The sequence below is a fragment of the Agelaius phoeniceus genome, chromosome 35 (genome assembly GCF_051311805.1).
Source record: "Agelaius phoeniceus isolate bAgePho1 chromosome 35, bAgePho1.hap1, whole genome shotgun sequence".
NCBI classification, from domain to species: Eukaryota; Metazoa; Chordata; class Aves; order Passeriformes; family Icteridae; genus Agelaius; species Agelaius phoeniceus.
In genome coordinates, this window is record NC_135299.1 from 1,872,773 (window position 1) to 1,896,269 (window position 23,497).

Genomic DNA, 23,497 nt, shown 5'->3' on the forward strand with positions numbered 1-23,497 from the left:
GCACGCAAAGGATCCAGGCTCAGGGATTTGGGCACGCAAAGGATCCAGGCTCAGGGATTTGGGCACAGAAAGGATCCAGGCTCAGGGATTTGGGCACAGAAAGGATCCAGGCTCAGGGATTTGGGCACATTGAGGGTTCCAGGCTCAGGGATTTGGGAACTCAAAGGGTTCCAGGAGCTGGGCACAGAAAGGATCCAGGAGCTGGACACAGAAAGGATCCAGGCTCAGGGATTTGGGCACAGAAAGGGGTCCAGGAGCTGGGCATAGAAAGGATCCAGGCTCAGGGATTTGGGAACTCGAAGGGTTCCAGGCTCAGGGATTTGGGCACACGGAGGGTTCCAGGCTCAGGGATTTGGGCACCCAAAGTGTTCCAGGCTCAGGGATTTGGGCACACAGAAAGGATCCAGGCTCAGGGATTTGGGCACACAAACGGTTCCAGGGGCTGGGCACAGAAAGGATCCAGGCTCAGTTTGGGCATTGGAGGTTGAGGGTTTGGTGGGCAGAGGGGCAGCAGTGGGGTCTGGTGTGGGGTGGGGTGGATGCCGGGCACCCCCTGGCACCAAATTCTCAGAAAATTTCTGAAAAATTTTCTGAAAAATTCCTTTCCTTAGGATTTTTCCTCCTGAGAAGCTGAGAGGCCTCAGGAACAAACTGCAAACATTGATTATCTGCTGCTGTGGAATGCAACAGGTGCATCTGGGATTGGTCTCATGTGGGTGTTTCTAATTAATGGCCAATCACAGCCCAGCTGGCTCAGACTCTGAGCCACAAACTTTTATCATTTTCTTTTCTATTCTTAGCCAGCTTTCTAATGAAATCTTTTTTTTTTTCAATTCTTTTAGTATAGTTTTAATGTAATATATATGTATTATTATAAACATATATATATTACATGATATAATATATATGTACATTATATAATATATATTATATGTACATATATATGTATATATATGTACATATATACATATATATCATGTATATATACATATATATAATATATGTATATTATATTAATTATATTATATTATGTTATGTTATATTATATACATATATATGTATATATATTATATGTATGTATATACATATTATATATATATATGTATATATTATATTATATTATATACATACATATATGTACATATATATACATACACACACACACACACACACACATATATATATATATATATATATATATATATATATATATATACACGTATCATATATAGTATTATTACATGGAATAAAATAATAAATCTTCTGACACACAGAGTCAGATCCTCATCTCTTCCTCATCCTCAGCCCCCTGCAAACGCTGTCACCGGGTCCCCACTGCTGCCAGGCCACCCTTGGGTCCCTGCCTGGCTCTGGGTGGCCCCAGGGTGGGAGCTGGAGCCAGCCTGGGTGGGTGGAACCCCCCCTTTCCTGGCAGCTCTTTCCTGTCTGTCCTGGGGAATTTTGGGAGCATCCCTGCCCCTGCCAGGGGCTCTGGCTGTGCCACCCCAAGGCCCTGCCCCTGTCCCTGTCCCTGCCCCTGCCAGCTCCAGGTGTTGTTGCTGTGGGCAGGGATGTGATGGTTCCTGGCAGGGCTGGAACCATCTGGAATTCCACAGCTGGATGGGGCTGGCAGCTGCAGGAGAGGCCATGAACATCTGTCAGCCCCAATCCAAATGCTCTGATCCCAGCCTGGATCCCACTTTGGAATCATCCCTGCCAGCTCCAGGTGCTGCTGCTGTGGGCAGGAATGTGATGATTCCTGGAATTCCACATTCCAGGGGCTGGCAGCTGGATGGGAGGCTGTGAACATCAGTCAGGAGAGTCCATGTCCAATCCAAATGCTCTGATGCCAGCCTGGATCCCCATTTTGGGATCATCCCTGCCCCTGCCAGCAGGAATGTGATGGTTCCTGGCACTCCATGCCCTCATTCCTGCCCTGGAATTCCACAGCTGGATGGAGAGGTCATGAACATCTGTCGGCCCCAATCCAAATGCTCTGATCCCCATTTTGGAATCACCCCACTGAAGCAGCACAGAGCCCCCAACCCTGACACAGAACAGGAATTTACATTCAAATGATGGACAGTTTTCCTTTTTTTTTTTTTTATTTAAAAACAACCCCCCCCAAATAAAATAAGACCAAAACAAAAAAAAATTTCACCCCCCCTCCCCCTCCCCCCCAGCAAAATAATAATTCGATTAAATAATAAAATGTGCAGTGAACATACCAATCAACACCTGTATGTGAGGTCCAACACAGTGCTTAAACAAAAAACCATGGGCACAGGGGAGGGGGGCGGGCATGGGCATCACTCCAAAAAAAAAAAAAATTAAAAAACAAAACAAAACAAAACAAAAAAACAAAAAACAAAAAAAAAAAAAAAGAAAAATGAAAAGAAAAAAAAGAAAAAGAAAAAAAAAAAAAGAAGAAAAAAAAAGAAAAACCACAAAAAAAAATCAACTTCTCGTCTCTTAATTATGTTCATATAAATATATCAAGGAAGGAGGGCGAGAGGAGAGGAGGGTGGGAGCGGAAGAGGCCCCGGGGCAGCGGCCCTGGCCGGGCTCTACTGGGAGCTCGCCCTCTCCAGCACCCGCAGGTCGTAGTTCTTTTTGGCCACGCGCAGTTTGAAGCGGCTGAGGGAGTTGTTGAGGCGCAGGGAGGCGTTCTGGGCAGCCAGGGGGCTGGGGAACACGGCCACGATGGTGTATAAGGCAGCGAGGTCACTGTGCCTGCCGTTCTCCGCAGTCCCGCTGCTGCTGTTGGTGTTGTTGGTGTTGTTGTTGTTGTCCCCGCCGCCTCCTCCGTCCCCGCGGCGCCCCTGAGTCTCTTTGAGCCACTGGATTTTGGCCCCGGCCATGGCGAGCTGCGTGAAGAGCTTGTCGGCCTCTGTCCGTGTGATGCCCTCGGGCAGGTCCGTCACCTCCAGCACCCGGCCCAGCACTGCAGGGCCCGAGCACAGCGTCAGACCGGCTCTTTAAACCTCCCAATCTGCTCTTTTAAACCACCTCATCTGCTCTTTTAAACCACCCAATCTGTCCTTTTAAACCACCCAATCTGTTCTTTTAAACCACCCAATCTGCTCTTTTAAATCACCCAATCTGTCCTTTTAAACCACCTCATCTGTTCTTTTAAACCACCCAATCTGTTCTTTTAAACCACCTCATCTGTTCTTTTAAACCACCTCATCTGTTCTTTTAAACCACCCAATCTGTTCTTTTAAGCCCTCCAAAGCACCCTGGAATGCCCCATCCCAGTCCCTTCCTTTGTGCAGGGGATCCCAATTCCTTCCCCGTGCCCACAATTCTGGTTTTGCTTCAGGAGATGTGGGCACAGGAACCCTGCCAAGCTGCCCCCAGGTGGAATTTATTCTTTTAAGCCACCCAATCTGTTCTTTAAACCCTCCAAAGCACCCTGGAATGCCCAATCCCAATCCCAATCCCAAACCCAGTCCCAATCCCAATCCCTTCCTGTGCCCACAATTCTGGTTTTCCCTCAGGAGGAGATGTGGGTTCTCACAGCCACCTCTCCTGGGCACAGGAATATTCCCCAGCAGGAATTTATTCTTTTAAGCCACCCAATCTATTAATTTAATCCAGTTATTCTTTTAAACCCTCCAAAGTACCCTGGAATGCCCCATCCCAATCCCTTCCTGTGCCCACAATTCTGGTTTTCCCTCAGGAGGAGATGTGGGTATTCCCACAGGAACCTGCCAAGGTGCCCCCAGCTGGAATTTATTCTTTTAAGCCACCCAATTTATTCTTTTAAGCCAGAAATTTCCCCTCCAAAGCACCCTGCAATGCCCAATCCCCCTCCTGTGCCCACAATGCTGATTTTACTTCAGGAGATTTGGGTGTTTCCACAGCCACCTCTCCTGGGCACAAGAACACTGCTAGGCTGCCCCCAGCTGGAATTTATTCTTTTAAACCACCCAATCTGTTCTTTTAAGCCCTCCAAAGCACCCTGGAAAGCCCAATCACAATCCCAATCCCAATCCCTTCCCTGTGCCCACAATTCTGATTTTGCTTCAGGAGATGCAGGCACAGGAGCCCTGCCAAGCTGCCCCCAGCTGGAATTTATTCTTTTAAACCACCCAATCTGTTCTTTTAAGCCAGAAATTTCCCCTCCAAAGCACCCTGGAATGCCCCATCCCAATCCCTTCCTTTGTGCAGGGGATCCCAATCCCTTCCCCGTGCCCACAATTCTGGTTTTGCTTCAGAAGATGTGGGCACAAGAACCCTGCCAAGCTGCCCCCAGCAGGAATTTATTCTTTTAAACCACCCAATCTATTCTTTAAATCCAGTTATTCTTTTAAGCCCTCCAAATTACCCCTACCTGCTCCCTGCAATGCCCAATCCCAATCCCCTCCTGTGCCCACAATGCTGATTTTACTTCAGGAGGAGATGGGGGTGTTTCCACAGCCACCTCTCCTGGGCACAGGAACCCTGCCAAGCTGCCCCCAGCAGGAATTTATTCTTTTAAGCCACCCAATCTGTTCTTTTAAGCCAGAAATTTCCCCTCCAAAGCACCCTGCAATGCCCCATCCCAATCCCTTCCTGTGCCCCCAATTCTGGTTTTCCTTCAGGAGGAGATTTGGGTATTCCCACAGGAACCTGCCAAGCTGCCCCCAGCAGGAATTTATTCTTTTAAACCTCCCAATCTGTTCTTTTAAGCCCTCCAAATTACCCCAACCTGCCCCATCCCAATCCCCTCCTGTGCCCCCCATTCTGGTTTCCCTCAGGAGGAGATTTGGGCACTCCCACAGCTGCAGGGACCCCAAATCCCCCTGGTGTCCTGTGCACAGCTCGGGCTGTCCCAGGGGCTCTGGGCTCTGTTCTCACCCCAAACCCTCCGAGAGCAGCACTGGGAGCCCAAACCCCACAGGGCCACCCTGATCCTGGCAGGGAGAACGGCAGCACCCATGGAGGAGGGGGTGGCACTGGGTGTGTCCTGCCCTGGGGTCCCCAAATCTCTGCAGCTCCTGGCTCTGCCCAGTGGTTCCCAAATCCCTGCAGCTCCAGTTCCTGCCCTGGGGTTCCCAAATCTCTTTGCAGCTCCTGGTTTTGACCTCTGTCCCTGCCCTGTGGTTCCCAAATCCCTCTGCAGCTCAGCCTTGCCCTGTGGTACCCAAATCTCTTTGCAGCTCCCAGCTCCAGTTCCTGCCCTGTGGTACCCAAATCTCTGCAGCTCCAGCCCCTGTGGTACCCAAATCTCTTTGCAGCTCCAGCCCCTGTGGTACCCAAATCCTTCTGCAGCTCCAGCCCCTTTCCTCTGGTACCCAAATCCCTTTGCAGCTCCTGGCTCCAGCCCCTGTGGTAGCCAAATCTCTTTGCAGCTCCAGCCCCTGTGGTCCCTAAACCCCTCTGCAGCTCCAGTCCCTGCCCTGTGGTTCCCAAATCTCTGCAGTTCCTGGCTCTGCCCTGTGGTACCCAAATCCCTCTGCAGTCCCAGCCCCTGCCCTGTGGTACCCAAATCCCTCTGCAGCCCCCAGCTCCAGCCCCTGTGGTTCCCAAATCCCTTTGCAGCTCCAGCCCCTGCCCTGTGGTTCCCAAATCCCTCTGCAGCCCCAGCCCCTGCCCTGTGGTTCCCAAATCCCTCTGCAGCTCCAGCCCCTGCCCTGTGGTACCCAAATCCCTTTGCAGCTCCCAGCTCCAGCCCCTGTGGTTCCCAAATCCCTGTGGCAGCTCCTGGCTGCAGCCCTGGGCTCAGCAGAGCTGCTGGAGGATTCTTTGCTAATATTAACGAGGCACGTGGGGACCCTGCCAGGGCCAGGAGGGGGAGGCAGCTCTTAAAGGGCCCCTGGGAGCAGCTGCTGCTGCTGGGGACACTGAGGTGACACCAGGGACAAGCCTGAGGGCTCCAGAGCCTGGGCTCCAGCCCCTCATGGTCCCCAAATCCCTCTGCAGCCCCTCATGGCCCCCAAATCCCTTTGGCAGCTCCTCATGGTCCCCAAATCCCTGTGGCAGCTCCTCATGGCCCCCAAATCCCTCTGCAGCCCCTCATGGTGCCCAAATCCCTCTGCAGCTCCTCATGGTGCCCAAATCCCTTTGGCAGCTCCTCATGGCCCCCAAATCCCTTTGGCAGCTCCTCGTGGTCCCCAAATCCCTCTGCAGCTCCTCATGGTTCCCAAATCCCTGTGGCAGCCCCTCATGGTGCCCAAATCCCTCTGCAGCTCCTCATGGTTCCCAAATCCCTCTGCAGCTCCTCATGGTTCCCAAATCCCTCTGCAGCTCCTCATGGTGCCCAAATCCCTCTGCAGCTCCTGGCTCTCCCCTGTTCTTGCCCAAATCCCTCTGCAGCCCCAGCCCCTGCCCTGTGGTACCCAAATCTCTTCAGCTCAACCCCTTCCCTGTGGTTCCCAAATCCCTCTGCAGCTCCTCATGGCCCCCAAATCCCTCTGCAGCCCCCCATGGTGCCCAAATCCCTCTGCAGCTCCTCATGGTCCCCAAATCCCTCTGCAGCTCCTGTTTCTCCCCTATTCTTGCCCTGTGGTACCCAAATCCCTCTGCAGCTCCAGCCCCTGCCCTGTGGTACCCAAATCTCTTCAGCTCAACCCCTTCCCTGTGGTCCCCAAATCCCTCTGCAGCCCCCCATGGTCCCCAAATCCCTCTGCAGCTCCTCATGGTGCCCAAATCCCTTTGGCAGCTCCTCATGGTTCCCAAATCCCTCTGCAGCTCCTCATGGTACCCAAATCCCTCTGCAGCTCCTGGCTCTCCCCTGTTCTTGCCCAAATCCCTTCAGCTCAGCCCCTTCCCTGTGGTTCCCAAATCTCTTCAGCTCAGCCCCTTCCCTGTGGTTCCCAAATCCCTCTGCAGCCCCAGCCCCTTTCCTCTGGTCCCTCCCTTGCCCAGGATCCCAGTGGGGACACCCTGGGCATGGACACAAAGGATTCACTGGAACCTTCAGCCTTCACAGCCACCCTGGGAGATCCCAAATCTTACAAAAATTTGGGGTTTGAAGGTGCAGGACCCATGGGAAAGGGAGGCATGGGGTGGGAAGGGTGACTTGGGAATGAGATCTCACATTCTGCTGAGAAAGAGGAAAAAAACCCAGCTGGGGATGGCACCTGGAGGCTCCACCATCCATTTTTGGGGACATCAGAGGGCACAAAGAGGCAGGAGGGGATCACTTGACAACACCCCCAGGCTGGACCCACCTGAGCTGGGGGTGTTTGTGGGTGTGGGGTGAAGGGACTGGCAGGAACCCCCCAAAACCAGCACAGGGACTGGCAGGAACCCTCCAAACCTCCAAAACCAGCACAGGGAAGGGCAGGAACCCTCCAAAACCAGAACAGGGACTGACAGGAACCATCCAAACCTCCAAAACCAGTCCAGGGACTGACAGGAACCACCCAAAACCAGAACAGGGAAGGGCAGGAACCACCCAAACCTCCAAAATCAGCCCAGGGACTGACAGGAACCACCCAAAACCAGTCCAGGGACTGACAGGAACCCTCCAAAACCAGCACAGGGAAGGGGAGGAACCCTCCAAAACCAGCACAGGGACTGGCAAGAACCATCCAAACCAGCACAGAGACTGGCAGGAATCCTCCAAACTTCTAAAACCAGCACAGGGACTGGCAGGATCCATCTAAACCCCCAAAACCAGCACAGGGACTGACAGGAACCATCCAAAACCAGCCCAGGGACTGACAGGAACCATCCAAAACCAGCACAGGGAAGGGCAGGAACCCTCCAACCCCCCAAAACCAGCACAGAGACTGACAGGAACCCTTCAAACCCCCAAAACCAGCCCAGGGACTGACAGGAACCCTTCAAAACCAGAACAGGGACTGGCAAGAACCATCCAAAACCAGCCCAGGGACTGATAGGAACCCTCCAAACCTCCAAAACCAGCCCAGGGACTGACAGGAACCCTCCAAACCCCCAAAACCAGCACAGGGAAGGGCAGGAACCCTCCAAAACCAGCCCAGGGACTGACAGGAACCCTCCAAAACCAGCCCAGGGCTCTGTGGGATGCTGGGGACGGCACCTGGAGTCCCCACCACCCATTTTTGGGGACATCAGAGGGCGAGAAGAGGCCGGAGGGGGTCACTTGCCTACGTCACTGGTCCCCAGGTCGGTGGAGGCTGATTTCAGGGCCTGCCTCTTGCTCCTGTTGCTGTGTTTCATCCCGGCCTGGCCCTGGGAGGGGACAAATGTCACCTGTGTCACCTGAGGGGCCGCGGGGGCCGCGCAGAGGGGCAGGGGGGCACGGCTGTACCTGGTGGCCTGTGTAGCTGGGCTGGTTGTGCAGCAGAGGAGGGGGACACAGGGACAGGTTGTACTGCAGAGGTTGGCCCAGCAGGGAGTACCTCCCGTCACCTGCACCACGAGAAGGATTTTGGGGACCCCAGGAAATATCACAGCACTGCTGTCATTGTGATATTTCCTGGGGAAATGCTCTTTGCCCAGGATTGCTTCTCCTGGGAAGTTGAGAAGCCTCAGAGAAAAATGTAAATAACAATAATAACAACAATAACAATAATAATAACAATAGTAATAATAATCTGATTATTTTCTCCTGTTGTTTGCTGCTCAGGAATGTGGGCTGGAGATTGTTTACCAGCAGGTGAATGTTTGATTGGTTTCATGTAAATTGTTTTTAATTTTTAATTAAGCCAGCTGTGTTGGGACTCTGGAAGGAGTCACGGGTTTTTATTATTCGTTCTTGTTAAGCCTTCTGTCTCTATTCTTTCTCTGTTCTTTAGTTTAGTATTTTATAATATAATGTAATGTAATATAATATCATATTGTATCACATCTTATCAAATCATATCTCATATAATATACTATAATATACTATATTATAATCATATTATATGATTATAATATAATATATCATAATATAATATAACATAACAAAATGTAATAAAATACCATATATACTATAGTATAATATACTATACTATAATATACTATACTATAATATACCACACTATTATATAAGATACTATAATAAAATATACTATAATCATATTATATGATGATAATATTATATAATATCATATTATAATATAACATAACAAAATGTAATAAAATACCATATATACTATAGTATAATATACTATAGTATAATATACTACACTATATATAAGATACTATAATATACTATACTATAATCATATTATATGATGATAATATAATATACTATAATATACTATAATATACTATAATATAATATAATAGTGATCTAATATGATGTGATATATCATATAACATAATTTATAATACATCATATCTCATATAACATAATATAATGTGATAAAATGTAATATATCACGTAATATATATAATATAACACAACATAACAACATAACATAATATAATAATATGATATAATATAATATCATATCATATCATATCAAATCAGCCTTCTGAGATTATGGAGCCACATTCCCCTCTCCCCTCAGCCCAGGACCCTCACCCATCCCCATCCCTGGGCTGCCCCAGGGGCTCTGTGCTCTTTCCCCACCCCAAGCCCCCATTCAGCAGCACTGGGAGCCAACCCCCCTGCCCCTGGCTGCACCCTGGAGGAAGAGGAGGAGGAGGAGGAGGAGGAGGAGGAGGGAGCCCCCCTTACCTTGTGCAGGGCCCATGGGCCGGGGGGGGAACTGGGTGAGCACGGGCAGGGGGCTCAGCCCCGGGCACACGCTGCTCAGGTTGGTGACGGGCGACGGCGTCGGCGACTGCGTGGGGGACGTGATGGGGCTGCTCAGCTGGGTGCTGGCCTGGGGAGGGGACAGGGTCACACACGGCCAGGGCTTGGGACACTCACACACCCGCCCCGTGTCACACCCGACACGGAGAAAAAGCTCCTTTCTCTCACAGTGCCATTCAACTCAACTCAACTCAACTCAATTCAATTCAATTCAACTCAATTCAATTCAAATCAACTCAATTCAAATCAAATCAATTCAATTCAATTCAATTCAACTCAATTCAATTCAAATCAATTCAATTCAATTCAAATCAACTCAATTCAAATCAATTCAATTCAATTCAAATCAATTCAAATCAATTCAATTCAATTATGTTCCAGATTGCAAGGCAAGATGTATTCTATTACCATTTTTGGTAATAGAATACCAAAACTGGGCAGTTTTGCAGTTTTCCTTATCTCTTCCACAATCACTCCTCCCTCCATGGAGACATCAGCTGATAGCAGCTATGGAATGTCCCTGCATGGCTGATAAGAACTACAGCATCCCATTGGGAGATGAGAGCCCAGAGGGAGGAGCCAAGCATTCCTACCTGGATACAATCTGAGATTTCAAACATTCCTACCTGGACACAATCTGAGATTTCAAACATTCCTACCTGGATACAATCTGAGATTTCAAACATTCCTACCTGGACACAATCTGAGATTTCAAACATTCCTATCTGGGTATAATCTGAGATTTCAAACATTCCTACCTGGATACAATCTGAGATTTCAAACATTCCTACCTGGATACAATCTGAGGTTTCAAACATTCATACCCTGTTATAATCTGAGATTTCAAACATTGCTACCTGGATATAATCTGAGATTTCAAACATTCTTACCTGGATACAATCTGAGATTTCAAGCATTCCTACCTGGATACAATCTGAGATTTCAAACATTCCTACCTGGATACAATCTGAGGTTTCAAACATTCCTAACCAGATTTATCAGTATTGATTTAGTTTAGTGCATTGTTTATTTTATCCTTTTATTTTCTTCCCTATTACAGAACTGTTATTCCCTGCTCCCACAATTTCTGTTGCCTGAGAGCCCCTTAATTTCAAATTTATAGTTTGCTACTCTCAGCCTAGAACCTTTAAGCCTCGGTGCTTTTGAGTTTGCTAATCTCAGCCTTGCAGCTTCTAAGCCTCCGTGCTCTTGAGTTTGCTACTCAGCCTAGCAGCTCTTAAACCTGGCTTCTTGTCGCAGACATCTTTTCACTAAAAATCCTTTCTTTAGGATTTTTCCTTCTGAGAGGCCTCAGAGACAGAATGTAACCAATGGTTATCAGCTGCTGTAGAATGCAACAGCTCCACCTGTGATTGGCCCATCTTGGATGTGCATAATTAATGGCCAATCAAAGACTGAGCTATCTCGGATATCTTTGTTATCATTCTCTTCTTTTCCATTCTTAGCTTATCCACCTTCTGAAGAAACCTTGTCCTTCTTTTTCTTTTTAGTATAGTTATAATGTAATATATATATATATATATATATAAAATAAAATAATAAATCAAGCCTTCTGAACACGGAGTCAACATTCTCATCTCTTCCCTCATCCAAGAACCCCTGTGAACACGGTCACAGGTTCTCCTGAGCTGCTACTCTCAGCTTAGCAGCTCTTGAGTTTGCTACTCAGCCTAGCAGCTCAGAGTTTGCTACTCTCAGCCTAGCAGCTCTGGAGTTTGCTACTCAGCCGAGCAGCTCGTGAGTTTGCTACTCAGCCTAGCAGCTCTGGAGTTTGCTACTCTCAGCCTAGCAGCTCTTGAGTTTGCTACTCAGCCTAGCAGCTCGGAGTTTGCTACTCAGCCTAGCAGCTCTGGAGTCTGCTACTCAGCCTAGCAGCTCTGGAGTTTGCTACTCTCAGCCTAGCAGCTCTTGAGTTTGCTACTCAGCCTAGCAGCTCTGGAGTTTGCTACTCAGCCTAGCAGCTCTTGAGTCTGCTACTCAGCCTAGCAGCTCTTGAGTTTGCTACTCAGCCTAGCAGCTCTGGAGTTGGCTACTCAGCCTAGCAGCTCTGGAGTTTGCTACTCAGCCTAGCAGCTCTGGAGTTTGCTACTCAGCCTAGCAGTTTTCAAGCCTAGGCTCACCCAGCCTAGCCCCAAAGGCTGAGCTACCTCCCCCCAGTCCCTCCCAGTCCCTCCCAGTCCCCCCAGTACCTGAGCACTGCTGTCGGGGTTGTAGAGGTCTCCAGGTTTCTGCCCCCTCTGCTCCAGGCTGTAGTACTTACAGTGGCTCCACTGCACCACGGGGGGGTTCTGGGGGGCCTGGGGGCCGTTGGGGACATTCAGCTGCATCACCACCACACCAGGGCCTGATGGGGACACCCCTGGGGACAGACACGCGGCTGTACGGCCCAGGCTCTGCTGCTGGGGGACACAGAGCACCTGCCTGTGCCTGTCCCTGTCCCTGCACACCTTTCCTTCCCCACATCCCACTCTCTCCTCTGCCACTCATGGTTTTTACAGGCTGGAAAAACCCCCAGGATCCTGTGGGATTCATCTCTGATAGCAAAGGTTACACCTGGGAGTGGTGATGATTAATGCAGGAGAGATGGGAGCCGAGCTGAGGGATGGCAGCGCAGTGACAGCTCTGAGCATCTCCACAAAACTCCAGGCAAAGGCTCCAGGTGCAGAACTCCAGCATCCCAGCTCAGATCCAGGCTCAGGTTTATCATCCCAGCTCAGATCCAGGCTGAGCCTCCATCATCCCAGTTCAGATCCAGTCCAGATCCAGCATCCCAGCTCAGATCCAGGCTCAGGTTTATCATCCCAGCTCAGATCCAGGCTGAGCCTCCATCATCCCAGTTCAGATCCAGTCCAGATCCAGCATCCCAGCTCAGATCCAGGCCCAGATCCAGCATCCCAGCTCAGATCCAGGTCCAGATCCATAATCCTAGCTCAGATCCAGGCTGAGCCTCCATCATCCCAGCTCAGATCCAGGCCCAGATCCAGCATCCCAGCTCAGCTCCTGCACCTCACTAAGCCCAAATCTCCATCATCTCAGCTCAGATCCAGGTCCAGATCCATAATCCCAGCTCAGATCCAGGCCCAGATCCATCATCCCAGCTCAGATCCAAGCCAAGATCCATCATCCCATCTCAGATCCAGGCCCACACCTCCATCATCCCAGCTCAGCTTCTGCACCAAGCCCAGACCTCCACCATCCCAGCTCAGCTCCAGCTCTACCATCCCAGCTCAGCTCCTGCTCCACCATCCCAGCTCGGCTCCAGCTCCACCATCCCAGCTCAGCTCCTGCTCCACCATCCCAGCTCAGCTCCAGCTCCACCATCTCAGCTCCTGCTCCTGCTCCACCATCCCAGCTCAGCTCCAGTTCCACCATCCCAGCTCAGCTCCTGCTCCACCATCCCAGCTCAGCTCCTGCTCCACCATCCCAGCTCAGCTCCAGCTCCACCATCCCAGCCTAGCTCCAGTTCCACCATCCCAGCTCAGCTCCAGTTCCACCATCCCAGCTCAGCTCCTGCTCCACCATCCCAGCTCCTGCTCCAGCTCCACCATCCCAGCTCAGCTCCAGCTCCACCATCCCAGCTCGGCTCCAGCTCCACCATCCCAGCTCCTGCTCCTGCTCCACCATCCCAGCTCAGCTCCAGCTCCACCATCCCAGCTCAGCTCCTGCTCCACCATCCCAGCTCCTGCTCCTGCTCCACCATCCCAGCTCCTGCTCCTGCTCCACCATCCCAGCTCAGCTCCAGTTCCACCATCCCAGCTCAGCTCCAGCTCCACGATCCCAGCTCAGCTCCAGCTCCACCATCCCAGCTCAGCTCCTGCTCCAGCTCACTCCCAGCAGCTGTGACAGGGAGCAGGAATCCCCCACCTCCCCCTCTGCCCTTTTCCCCCTGTCTCAGCACCCCAGAGCCCCCCCAGCTCCCTCCAGCCCCGTGCCCACCCTGGCAGGGAGACGCCAGGCACCCTCCAGCGCCCACCCTGACCATTCCCCCGAGGAGCCCCCTTGGCACAGCAGCTTGGCAGCTCCAGAGCCCACCATCCACAGGGTGCTGCCACCTCTGGAGTGGGTGCCAGCCTTGCCCAGGGCCCCCCTGGTACCTGAATACTGCTGCTGCATCTGGGGAGGGCTGCAGGGCGCCGGGGACTGCGGCATCTGGTACTGCTCAGAGCCAGGGGGCTGCAGGAACCCCACGGATGGGCTGGGGAGCACAGAGGGTCAGGTCAGCATTCAGGAGGGGTTTGGGAACCCAGGAAATTCCTCTGGCTGCCCTGGAGGGCTCGAGACCCTGCCCAGGGGGCTCAGGGACCTTGGCACAGAGCACAAGAGCCCTGGGCCTTTGATTGAGCCCTTGGAAAAAATAATTACCAAGCTTTATATGAAGGATTACAAGTCAAGAAAGTTTAAGTAGAATGATAGTTAGTTTGTCATGGGGTGAAAAATCGATTTTTTTGGGTTTTTAGAATGGGGGTTCAGGGGGCAAGATGGAGGAATCTGGGCATGTCCTGTCCTTGCTCTTCTCCTTCTTCTCGGCCTCCATCTCCTGCTGTGATGGTGGCACTTTTGGGGTGGTTTAGAGTAGAAGCTCACTGTCTAACACAGGTGATAGGTATTGGGAAGTTATTGTAAATATTTTGTAGATTTTAGTATAAAAAAACTAACACCACCCCAAGGGCTGGAAACAATTCCCAGCTTTGTGTGAGGAGTTACAAACTACAAGGGTTTGAGTAGAATGAGAGTGAATTAATCACTGGGTGAAAATGTAGAATTTTGGGGATTTAGAATGGGGGTTCAGGGGGCAAGATGGAGGAATCTGGGTGTGTCCAGCCTTTCTCCTTCTGTTTCTTGGCCTCCATCTTTTGCTGTGATGGTTTTAGATTAAACCAATCTAAAGATTAGAGTAGAAGCTCACTGTCTAACACAGGTGATGGGTATTGGGAAGTTATTGTAAATATTGTACATTAGTTTTTAGTATAAAAACTAACACCACCCCCAGGGCTGGAAACAATTCCCAGCTTTGTGTGAGAGTTACAAACTACAAGAGTTTGAGTAGAATGATAATTAATTAATCACTGGGTGAAAATGCAGAATTTTGGGGATTTAGAATGGGGGTTCAGGGGGCAAGATGGAGGAATCTGGGCATGTCCTGTCCTTGTTCTTCTCCTTCTTCTTGGTCTCCATTTTCTGCTGTGATGGTGGCACTTTGGGATTGGTTTAGAGTAGAGACAAACTGTCTAACACAGGTGATAGGTGTTGGGAAGTAATTGTAAATATTTTGTAGAATTTAGTATAAAAAAAACTAACCCCACCCCCAGGGCTGGAAACAATTCCCAGCTTTGTGTGAGGAGTTACAAACCATGAAAGTTTAAGTAGAATGAGAGTGAATTTATCAAAGGGTAAGAAATAGATTTTTGGGGTTTTTACAATGGGGGTTCAGAGGGCAAGATGGAGGAATCTGGGTGTGCCCTGTTCTTCTTCTTGGCCTCCATCTCCTGCTGTGATGGTTTTAGATTGGTTGAGAGTAGAAGCTCACTGTCTTAAACAGGTGATGGGTATTGGGAAGTTATTGTAAATATTGTACATGTAGATTTTAGTATAAAAAAACAACACCACCCCAAGGGCACCAGAGCAGAAAACAGAACCCCAGAACCTCCCAAGCTGAAAGATCACAAGCATCCCTGACTCCTGCCCTTGACAGGACACCCCCAAAGCCCCAAACCTGTGGGCACAGCACCCTCTGCACCCCTTTCACCCCCCTGGCAGCTGCCAGAGCTTTACCTGGTGCCATTCTGCTGGGCAGTGGGGATGACACTGTAGTAGATGGGGACCCCTGCAGCCTGGAGCCCCCCCTGCACAGACTGGCTGGCTGGCACGAGCACGGGCTGCTGGAAGGGCTGCTGGACCACGTTCTGGGAGTCACTGCCCATGGGCACCTGGGCAGGGAGGAGAGCAGCAGGTCACAGCAACAGAGCAGGGGGAAATGGCCCAAAGAGGCAGCAGCAGGGGGAGGAGGCTCCAGGTGGGTTTTTCTGACACCCCACAGCAACCTCCCCCTGGCAGAGCCTGTCCCAGAGATTCAGGTGTGCCCCAAAGGTGCCCTGGGAGCAAATCCCCACCTCTGGGGGACCCCTTGGGCATGTCCATCCCTTGGGCACATCTTGCCCAGCCAGAGCCCCCTCCCCATCCCTGTGAGCAAATCCCCTCCTTTGGGGCATCCCTTGGGCACATCCTGCCCAGCCAGAGCCCCCTCCCCAGCCCTGTGAGCAAATCCCCACCTCTGGGGGACCCCTTGGGCACATCCATCCCTTGGGCACATCCATCCCTTGGGCACATCCATCCCTTGGGTACATCCTGCCCAGCCCTCCAGCTCCAGATGTGCCCCACAGATTCCCCACATGGATGTGGCCTCCCCATCCCTGTGAGCAAATCCCCACCTTTGGGGATCCCTTGGGCATGTCCATCCCCTGGGCACATCCTGCCCAGCCAGGGCCCCCTCCTGCCCCAGATGTGCCCTCCCCAGCCCTGTGAGTAAATCCCCACCTTTGGGGGACCCTTGGGCACATCCAGAGCTCCCTCCCCATCCCTGTGAGCAAATCCCCACCCTTGGGGGACCCCTTAGGCACATCCTGCCCAGCCCTCCTGCTCCAGATGTGCCCCACAGATTCCCCCATGGATGTGCCCTCCTCATCCCTGTGAGCAAATCCCCTCCCTTGGGGCATCCCTTGGGCACATCCAGAGCCCCCTCCCCAGCCCTGTGAGCAAATCCCCACCCTTGGGGATCCCTTGGGCACATCCAGAGCCCCCTCCCCAGCCCTGTGAGCAAATCCCCACCCTTGGGTACATCCTGCCCAGCCAGGGCCCCCTCCTGCCCCAGATGTGCCCTCCCCATCCCTGTGAGCAAATCCCCGCCCTTGGGCACATCCTGCCCAACCAGAGCCCCCTCCCCATCCCTGTGAGCAAATCCCCGCCCTTGGGCACATCCTGCCCAACCAGAGCCCCCTCCCCATCCCTGTGAGCAAATCCCCACCTCTGGGGCATCCCTTGGGCACATCCAGAGCCCCCTCCCCAGCCCTGTGAGCAAATCCCCACCTCTGGGGCATCCCTTGGGCACATCCAGAGCCCCCTCCCCAGCCCTGTGAGCAAATCCCCACCCTTGGGGATCCCTTGGGCACATCCAGAGCCCCCTCCCCAGCCCTGTGAGCAAATCCCCTCCCTTGGGGCATCCCTTGGGCACATCCAGAGCCCCCTCCCCATCCCTGTGAGCAAATCCCCACCTTTGGGGGACCCTTGGGCACACCCTGCCCACCCAGAGCCCCCTGCCCAGCAGCCCAGTGCCCACCTGGTAGGAAGGCAGTGCTGTGTACTGGGCACACCAGCAGGGTGAACAAACTCCAAGTGGGTTTTTCTGACACCCCAGAGCCCCCTCCCCAGGCCTCCAGCTCCAGATGTGCCCCACAGATCCCCCCATGGACGTGGCCTCCCAATCCCTGTGAGCAAATCCCCACCTTTGGGGATCCCCTGGGCACATCCTGCCCAGCCCTCCTGCTCCAGATGTGCCCCAAAGATGCCCTGGGAGCAAATCCCCACCCTTGGGCACATCCATCCCTTGGGCACATCCTGCCCAGCCAGAGCCCCCTCCTGCTCCAGATGTGCCCCACAGATGCCCACATGGACATGGCCTCCCCATCCCTGTGAGCAAATCCCCACCTTTGGGGATCCCTTGGGCACATCCAGAGCCCCCTCCCCATCCCTGTGAGCAAATCCCCACCTTTGGGGATCCCTTGGGCACATCCTGCCCAGCCAGAACCCCCTCCCCAGCCCTGTGAGCAAATCCCCATCCTGGGGGCATCCCTTGGGCACATCCTGCCCATCCAGGGCCCCCTCCTGCCCCAGATGTGCCCTCCCCAGCCCTGTGAGCAAATCCCCACCCTTGGGGATCCCTTGGGCACATCCAGAGCCCCCTCCCCATCCCTGTGAGCAAATCCCCACCCTTGGGCACATCCAGAGCCCCCTCCCCATCCCTGTGAGCAAATCCCCACCCTTGGGCACATCCTGCCCACCCAGAGCCCCCTGCCCAGCAGCCCAGTGCCCACCTGGTAGGAAGGCAGTGCTGTGTACTGGACCATCAGCCCTTGCATCTGGCTGCCCATGCTGCTCCTCTGGCTGCTGAGGAGCCCGGGGGGCTGAGCCTGCTGCACCCCCAGCACGTTCTGCATCTGGCCCCCCATGTTGTTCCTCTGGCTGCTGAGGAGCCCGGGGGGCTGAGCCTGCTGCACCCCCAGCACACCTTGGTAGCTTTGCTGCTGGTTGGACATCATTGGCTGTAAACCTGCCAGAACAGGGTTGGAATGGAGGGACTTAGAGCTGGGCATGGGAAATAACCCCCAAAATTCAAGATTTAGGGAGTAAATAACTCCAAATTTAGGGAATAAATAATCCCAGATTTAAGATTTAGGGAATCAAATCCTGCTCATGGTAAAGAATTGGGAAGGGTTTCCCTTGGAGCAGATGTGAACACACCCAAGGGAAGCTCCTGGCTTTAAATTCCCCTGGCAGCCCCTCAGTGCCAGAACAGGATTTTAATGCAGTGACTTCCCAGCTGGACATGGGAAATAACCCCAAATTTAAGATTTAGGGAATAAATAACCCCAGATTTAAGATTTAGGGAGTCAAATCCTGCTCCTGGTGAAGAATGGGGAAAGGGCTTCCCTTGGAGCAGATTTAAACACACCCAAGGGAACTCCTGGCTTTAAATTCCCCAATTCCCCTGGCAGAACAGAGTTTCAATGGAGTCACTTCCCAGCTGGACATGGGAAATAACCCCAGATTTAAGATTTAGGGAATAAATAACCCTAGATTCAAGATTTAGGGAATAAATAACCCCAAATTCAAGATTTAGGGAATAAATAACCCCAGATTCAAGATTTAGGGAATAAATAACCCCAGATTTAAGGTTTAGGGAGTAAATAACTCCAGATTTAAGATTTAGGGAATAAATAACCCCAGATTCAAGATTCAGGGAATAAATAACCCCAGATTCAAGATTTAGGGAATAAATAACTCCAAATTCCAAGATTCAGGGATAAATAACCCCAAATTCATGATTTAAGGAATATATAGCCCCAGATTTAAGGTTTAGGGAATAAATAACCCCAAATTCAAGATTTAGGGAATAAATAACTCCAGATTTAAGGTTAGGGAATAAATAACCCAAATTCAAGATTTAGGGAATAAATAACCCCAAATCAAGATTTAGGGAATAAATAACCCCAGATTTAAGATTTAGGGAGTAAATAATCCAGATTCAAGATTTAGGGAGTAAATAACTCCAGATTCAAGATTTAGGGAATAAATAACTCCAGATTCAAGATTTAGGGAATAAATAACTCCAGATTTAAGATTTAGGGAATAAATAAACCCAGTTTTAAGATTTAGGGAATCAATCCACTCCTGCTGAGAGCGGGGAAAGGGTTTCCCTTGGAGCAGATTAAAACACAGCAAGGGAAGCTCCTGGCTTTAAATTCCCCCTTTATATCAGTGCCAGAACAGGGTTTTAATGCAGTGACTTCCAGCTGAACATAGGAAATAACTCCAGATTAAGATTTAGGGAATAAATAACTCAGATTTAAGATTTAGGGAGTAAATAACCCCAAATTCAAGATTTAGGGAATAAATAACTCCAAATTTAAGATTTAGGGAATCAAATCCTGCTCGTGCTAAAGAATGGGGAAGGCTTCCCTTGGAGCAGAATGTGAACACACCCAAGAAGCTCCAGGCTTTAAATTCCCCTGCAGCCCCTCAGTGCAGAACAGGGTTTCAATGGAGTCACTTCCAGTTGGAAATAAAATTTGGAAATAAACTTAAATTTGGGCAATAACCCAAATTTAAAATGTAGGGAATTAATAATAAATTTAGGGAATCACATCCTGCTTCTGCCCCCACCTCCTGCTGAAGAATGGAAGACTGGAGCAGATTTAAACACACCAAGGGAACTCCTGCCTTTAAACTCCCCTGGCAGCCCTCAGTGGGGTTTAAACCCATCCCAGTGCCTCAGTGAGCAATGAGGAGAGGGAGGGAAGGACACAGACACCCCAGCCTCCACCCACGAGCAGCCACAACCCAACCCCAGAGAGCGCAGGGAGACCCCTGGGGCCAACAACAGCAGCAGCAAAGGGAGATTTGCCCTTTTTAACCCTTTTTAACCCCTTTTTTAACCCTTTTTAGCCCTTTTTAGCCCCTTACCTGGCTGCTGGGACTGCTGGGGGAGCTGCTGGGGGCGCTGGGAGCTGTAGGCCACTGGGTGACTGAGGGGTCGGTATTGCTGGCTGAGTTGGGTACTGCCCAGGGGGTAGTAAGAAACCTGAATCTGTCAGGGGCAAAAAGAAAACAACCCAGGGGTGTGAGCACAGCAAGGAGCAGGAGCAAGAAAGCTGATTTTTTATATATTTTATGTAAATTTTATATACATTTTATATATATTTTATATATATTTTATATATTTTTATATATTTTTTATATATATTTTATATATATTTTTATATATATTTTATATATATTTTATATATATTTTATATATATATTTTATATATATTTTATATATATTTTATATATATTTATATATATATAAAATATATATTTTATATATATTTTTATATATATTTTATATATATTTTATATATATTTATATATATATTTTATATATATTTTTATATATATTTTATATATATATTTTATATATATTTTTATATATATTTTATATATATTTTATATATTTTATATATATTTTATATATATTTTAATTATATATTTTATATATCTTTTATATATATATTATATATTTTATATATATTTTTATATTTTATATATATATTTATATATATTTTTATATATTTTATGGAAAATCCTTTCCTTAGGATTTTTTTTTTCTCCCCAGAAGCTGAGAGGCCTCAGGAATGAAATGTAAATTATGATTTGCTGGTTTGTTTCTCCTGTGTTTTGCTGCTCTGCATGTGGTTGAGATTTTTTTTTTATCCAACGTGTGAATTGTTTGATTTAATGACCAGCATGGCCAGGCTGTGTCAGGACTCTGGAAGGAGTCAGGAGTTTTCATTATCAATTCTTTGTAGCCTTCTGTCTGTATCCTTTCTCTATTCTTTAGTATAGTTTTAGTATAAATATAATATAATATAATATAATATAATATAATATAATATAATATAATATAATATATTAATAAATATTATATGATTCAATATAATGTAATATATTATACTATATAAAAATAATATCATATAATATAATAATAATATAATATAATATAATATAATAATAAATTAGCCTTCTAAGAACATGGAGTCAGATTCTCAACTCCTTCTCCATCTGAGGGATCCCAAAAATACCATAGGGACCCCCTCCCCAGCAGGTCTGGGGATGTCCCAGATGGATTAAAATATAATATGATATGATAAATTATATCATATTATATTATAATATATAATAGCAACATAATATAATAGCAATATTATATAATATTATGTAATATGATATAATGTAATATAATGTAATATAATGCAATGCAATGTATCATACCTTATAAAATAATATCATATAATATAATAACAACATGATATGATATGATATATAATGTAATATAATGTAATATCATGTAATATCATGTAATATATCACTTCATGTAATCTAATGCAATGTAGTGTATAATACCATAAAAAATAATATCATTTAATATTATAACAGTATGAAATAACATGCTATGATATAATAATGTAATATGGTATGATACGATACGACATAATTAATATAATATAATATAATATAATATAATATAATATAATATAATATAATGTAATATAATATAATGTAATATAATGTAATGTAATGTAATATAATATAATGTAATATAATGTAATAAAATGTAATATAATGTAATGTAATGTAATATAATATAATGTAATATAATGTAATATAATATAATGTAATGTAATATAATGTAATGTAATATAATATAATGTAATATAATGTAATGTAATATAATATAATGTAATGTAATGTAATATAATATAATATAATGTAATATAATATAATATAATGTAATATAATGTAATAAAATGTAATATAATATAATATAATGTAATATAATAATATAATATAATATAATATAATATAATATAATATAATATAATATAATATAATACAATACAATACAATACAATACAATACAATACAATAATAAATTAGCCTTCTCAGAATCTGACAGTTGAGTCAGAATCTCAATTCCCTGTGACCCCCTGGTTCCATCCCCTGGTGCCCTCCATCCCCTGGTGCCACCCCCTGGTGCCATCCATCCCCCTGGTGCCATCCCCCTGGTGCCACCCCCTGGTGCCACCCCCTGGTGCCCTCCCCCTGGTGCCCCCCACCCCCCTGTTGCCCCCATCACCTGCTGTGGGGGCTGGATGTAGCCCTGGGGCTGCAGCACCGGCTGGCTGGGGGCCGTGTGCCCCGAGGCAGAGTAGCTGGAGGTGGGGATGGGCTGCCCAGGAGGAGCTGCCATGATGAACCCCGGCTGCTGGGGGTGCTGGGACAGCAGCGAGGGCTGGAACATCCCCGAGGAAGGGTCTGGAGCCTCCGTGGAGCCCTGGCGGCTGAGGCTGATCTGCCCGAAGGGGCTGCTGAGCTCGTCGGCCTGGAACGGGGCAAGGATGGAGGAGGTGGGGCAAAAGGAGAGTAGGACACAGCTCTGCTGGTAAATACAGACCCCTTCTCCCAGAGAAACTCCCCAAAACACCCCCAAACATGAGGCACAGAGCAGGACATGGGACATGGGACATGGGACATGGGACATGCCAGCTGAGCTCGTCGGCCTGGAACGGGGCAAGGATGGAGGAGGTGGGACAAAAGGAGAGTAGGACACAGCTCTGCTGGTAAATACAGACCCCTTCTCCCAGAGAAGCCTCCCAAACATGAGGCACAGACCCAGAGCAGGACATGGGACATGGGACATGCCAGCTGAGCTCGTCGGCCTGGAACGGGGCAAGGATGGAGGAGGTGGGAGAAAAAGAGAGTAGGACACAGCTCTGCTGGTAATGCACACCCCTTGTCCCAGAGAAACTCCCCAAAACACCCCCAAACATGAGCCACAGAGCAGGACATGGGACATGGGACATGCCAGCTGAGCTCAGAGCCTGGAATGGGGCAAGGATGGAGGAGGTGGGACAAAAGGAGCAGCAGGACACAGCTCTGCTGGTAAATACAGACCCCTTTTCCCAGAGAAGCCCCCCAAAAACGAGCCACAGACCCAGAGCAGGACATGGGACATGCCAGCTGAGCTTGTTGGCCTGGAACGGGGCAAGGATGGAGGAGGTGGGACAAAAGGAGCAGCAGGACACAGCTCTGCTGGTAAATACAGACCCCTTCTCCCAGAGAAACCCCCAAAACACCCCCAAACATGAGCCACAGAGCAGGACATGGGACATGGGACATGCCAGCTGAGCTCATTGGCCTCGAATGGGGCAAGGATGGAGGAGGTGGCACAAAAGGAGCAGTAGGACACAGCTCTGCTGGTAATGCACACCCCTTCTCCCAGCGAAACCCCCCAAAACACCCCCAAACATGAGGGACAGACCCAGAGCAGGACATGGGACATGGGACATGGGACATGCCAGCTGAGTTCGTCGGCCTGGAACGGGGCAAGGATGGAGGAGGTGGGACAAAAGGAGCAGCAGGACACAGCTCTGCTGGTAAATACAGACCCCTTCTCCCAGAGAAACCCCCCAAAAATGAGCCACAGACCCAGAGCAGGACATG

At 49.0% G+C, this 23,497-nt stretch overlaps 1 protein-coding gene across 4 annotated transcripts in view; it reads right to left on the reverse strand.

Annotated features, from left to right (window-relative positions):
- Positions 1-2,430: 2,430 nt before the first annotated feature.
- R3HDM2 (R3H domain containing 2) overlaps positions 2,431-23,497 on the reverse strand; it is an 89,504-nt gene continuing 68,437 nt past the window's right edge. For all 4 annotated transcript variants that reach the window (XM_077192581.1, XM_077192582.1, XM_077192578.1 and 1 more), the window contains 10 exons: positions 22,131-22,376; positions 19,919-20,042; positions 17,770-18,005; positions 15,455-15,609; positions 13,777-13,877; positions 11,872-12,041; positions 9,584-9,731; positions 8,225-8,325; positions 8,061-8,145; positions 2,431-2,944 (listed from right to left, as the gene is read on the reverse strand). In XM_077192581.1, the coding sequence (XP_077048696.1) occupies positions 2,568-2,944; positions 8,061-8,145; positions 8,225-8,325; positions 9,584-9,731; positions 11,872-12,041; positions 13,777-13,877; positions 15,455-15,609; positions 17,770-18,005; positions 19,919-20,042; positions 22,131-22,376 (1,743 nt within the window). In that variant the 3' untranslated portion in view covers positions 2,431-2,567. The remainder of the gene's footprint in view (positions 2,945-8,060; positions 8,146-8,224; positions 8,326-9,583; positions 9,732-11,871; positions 12,042-13,776; positions 13,878-15,454; positions 15,610-17,769; positions 18,006-19,918; positions 20,043-22,130; positions 22,377-23,497) is intronic.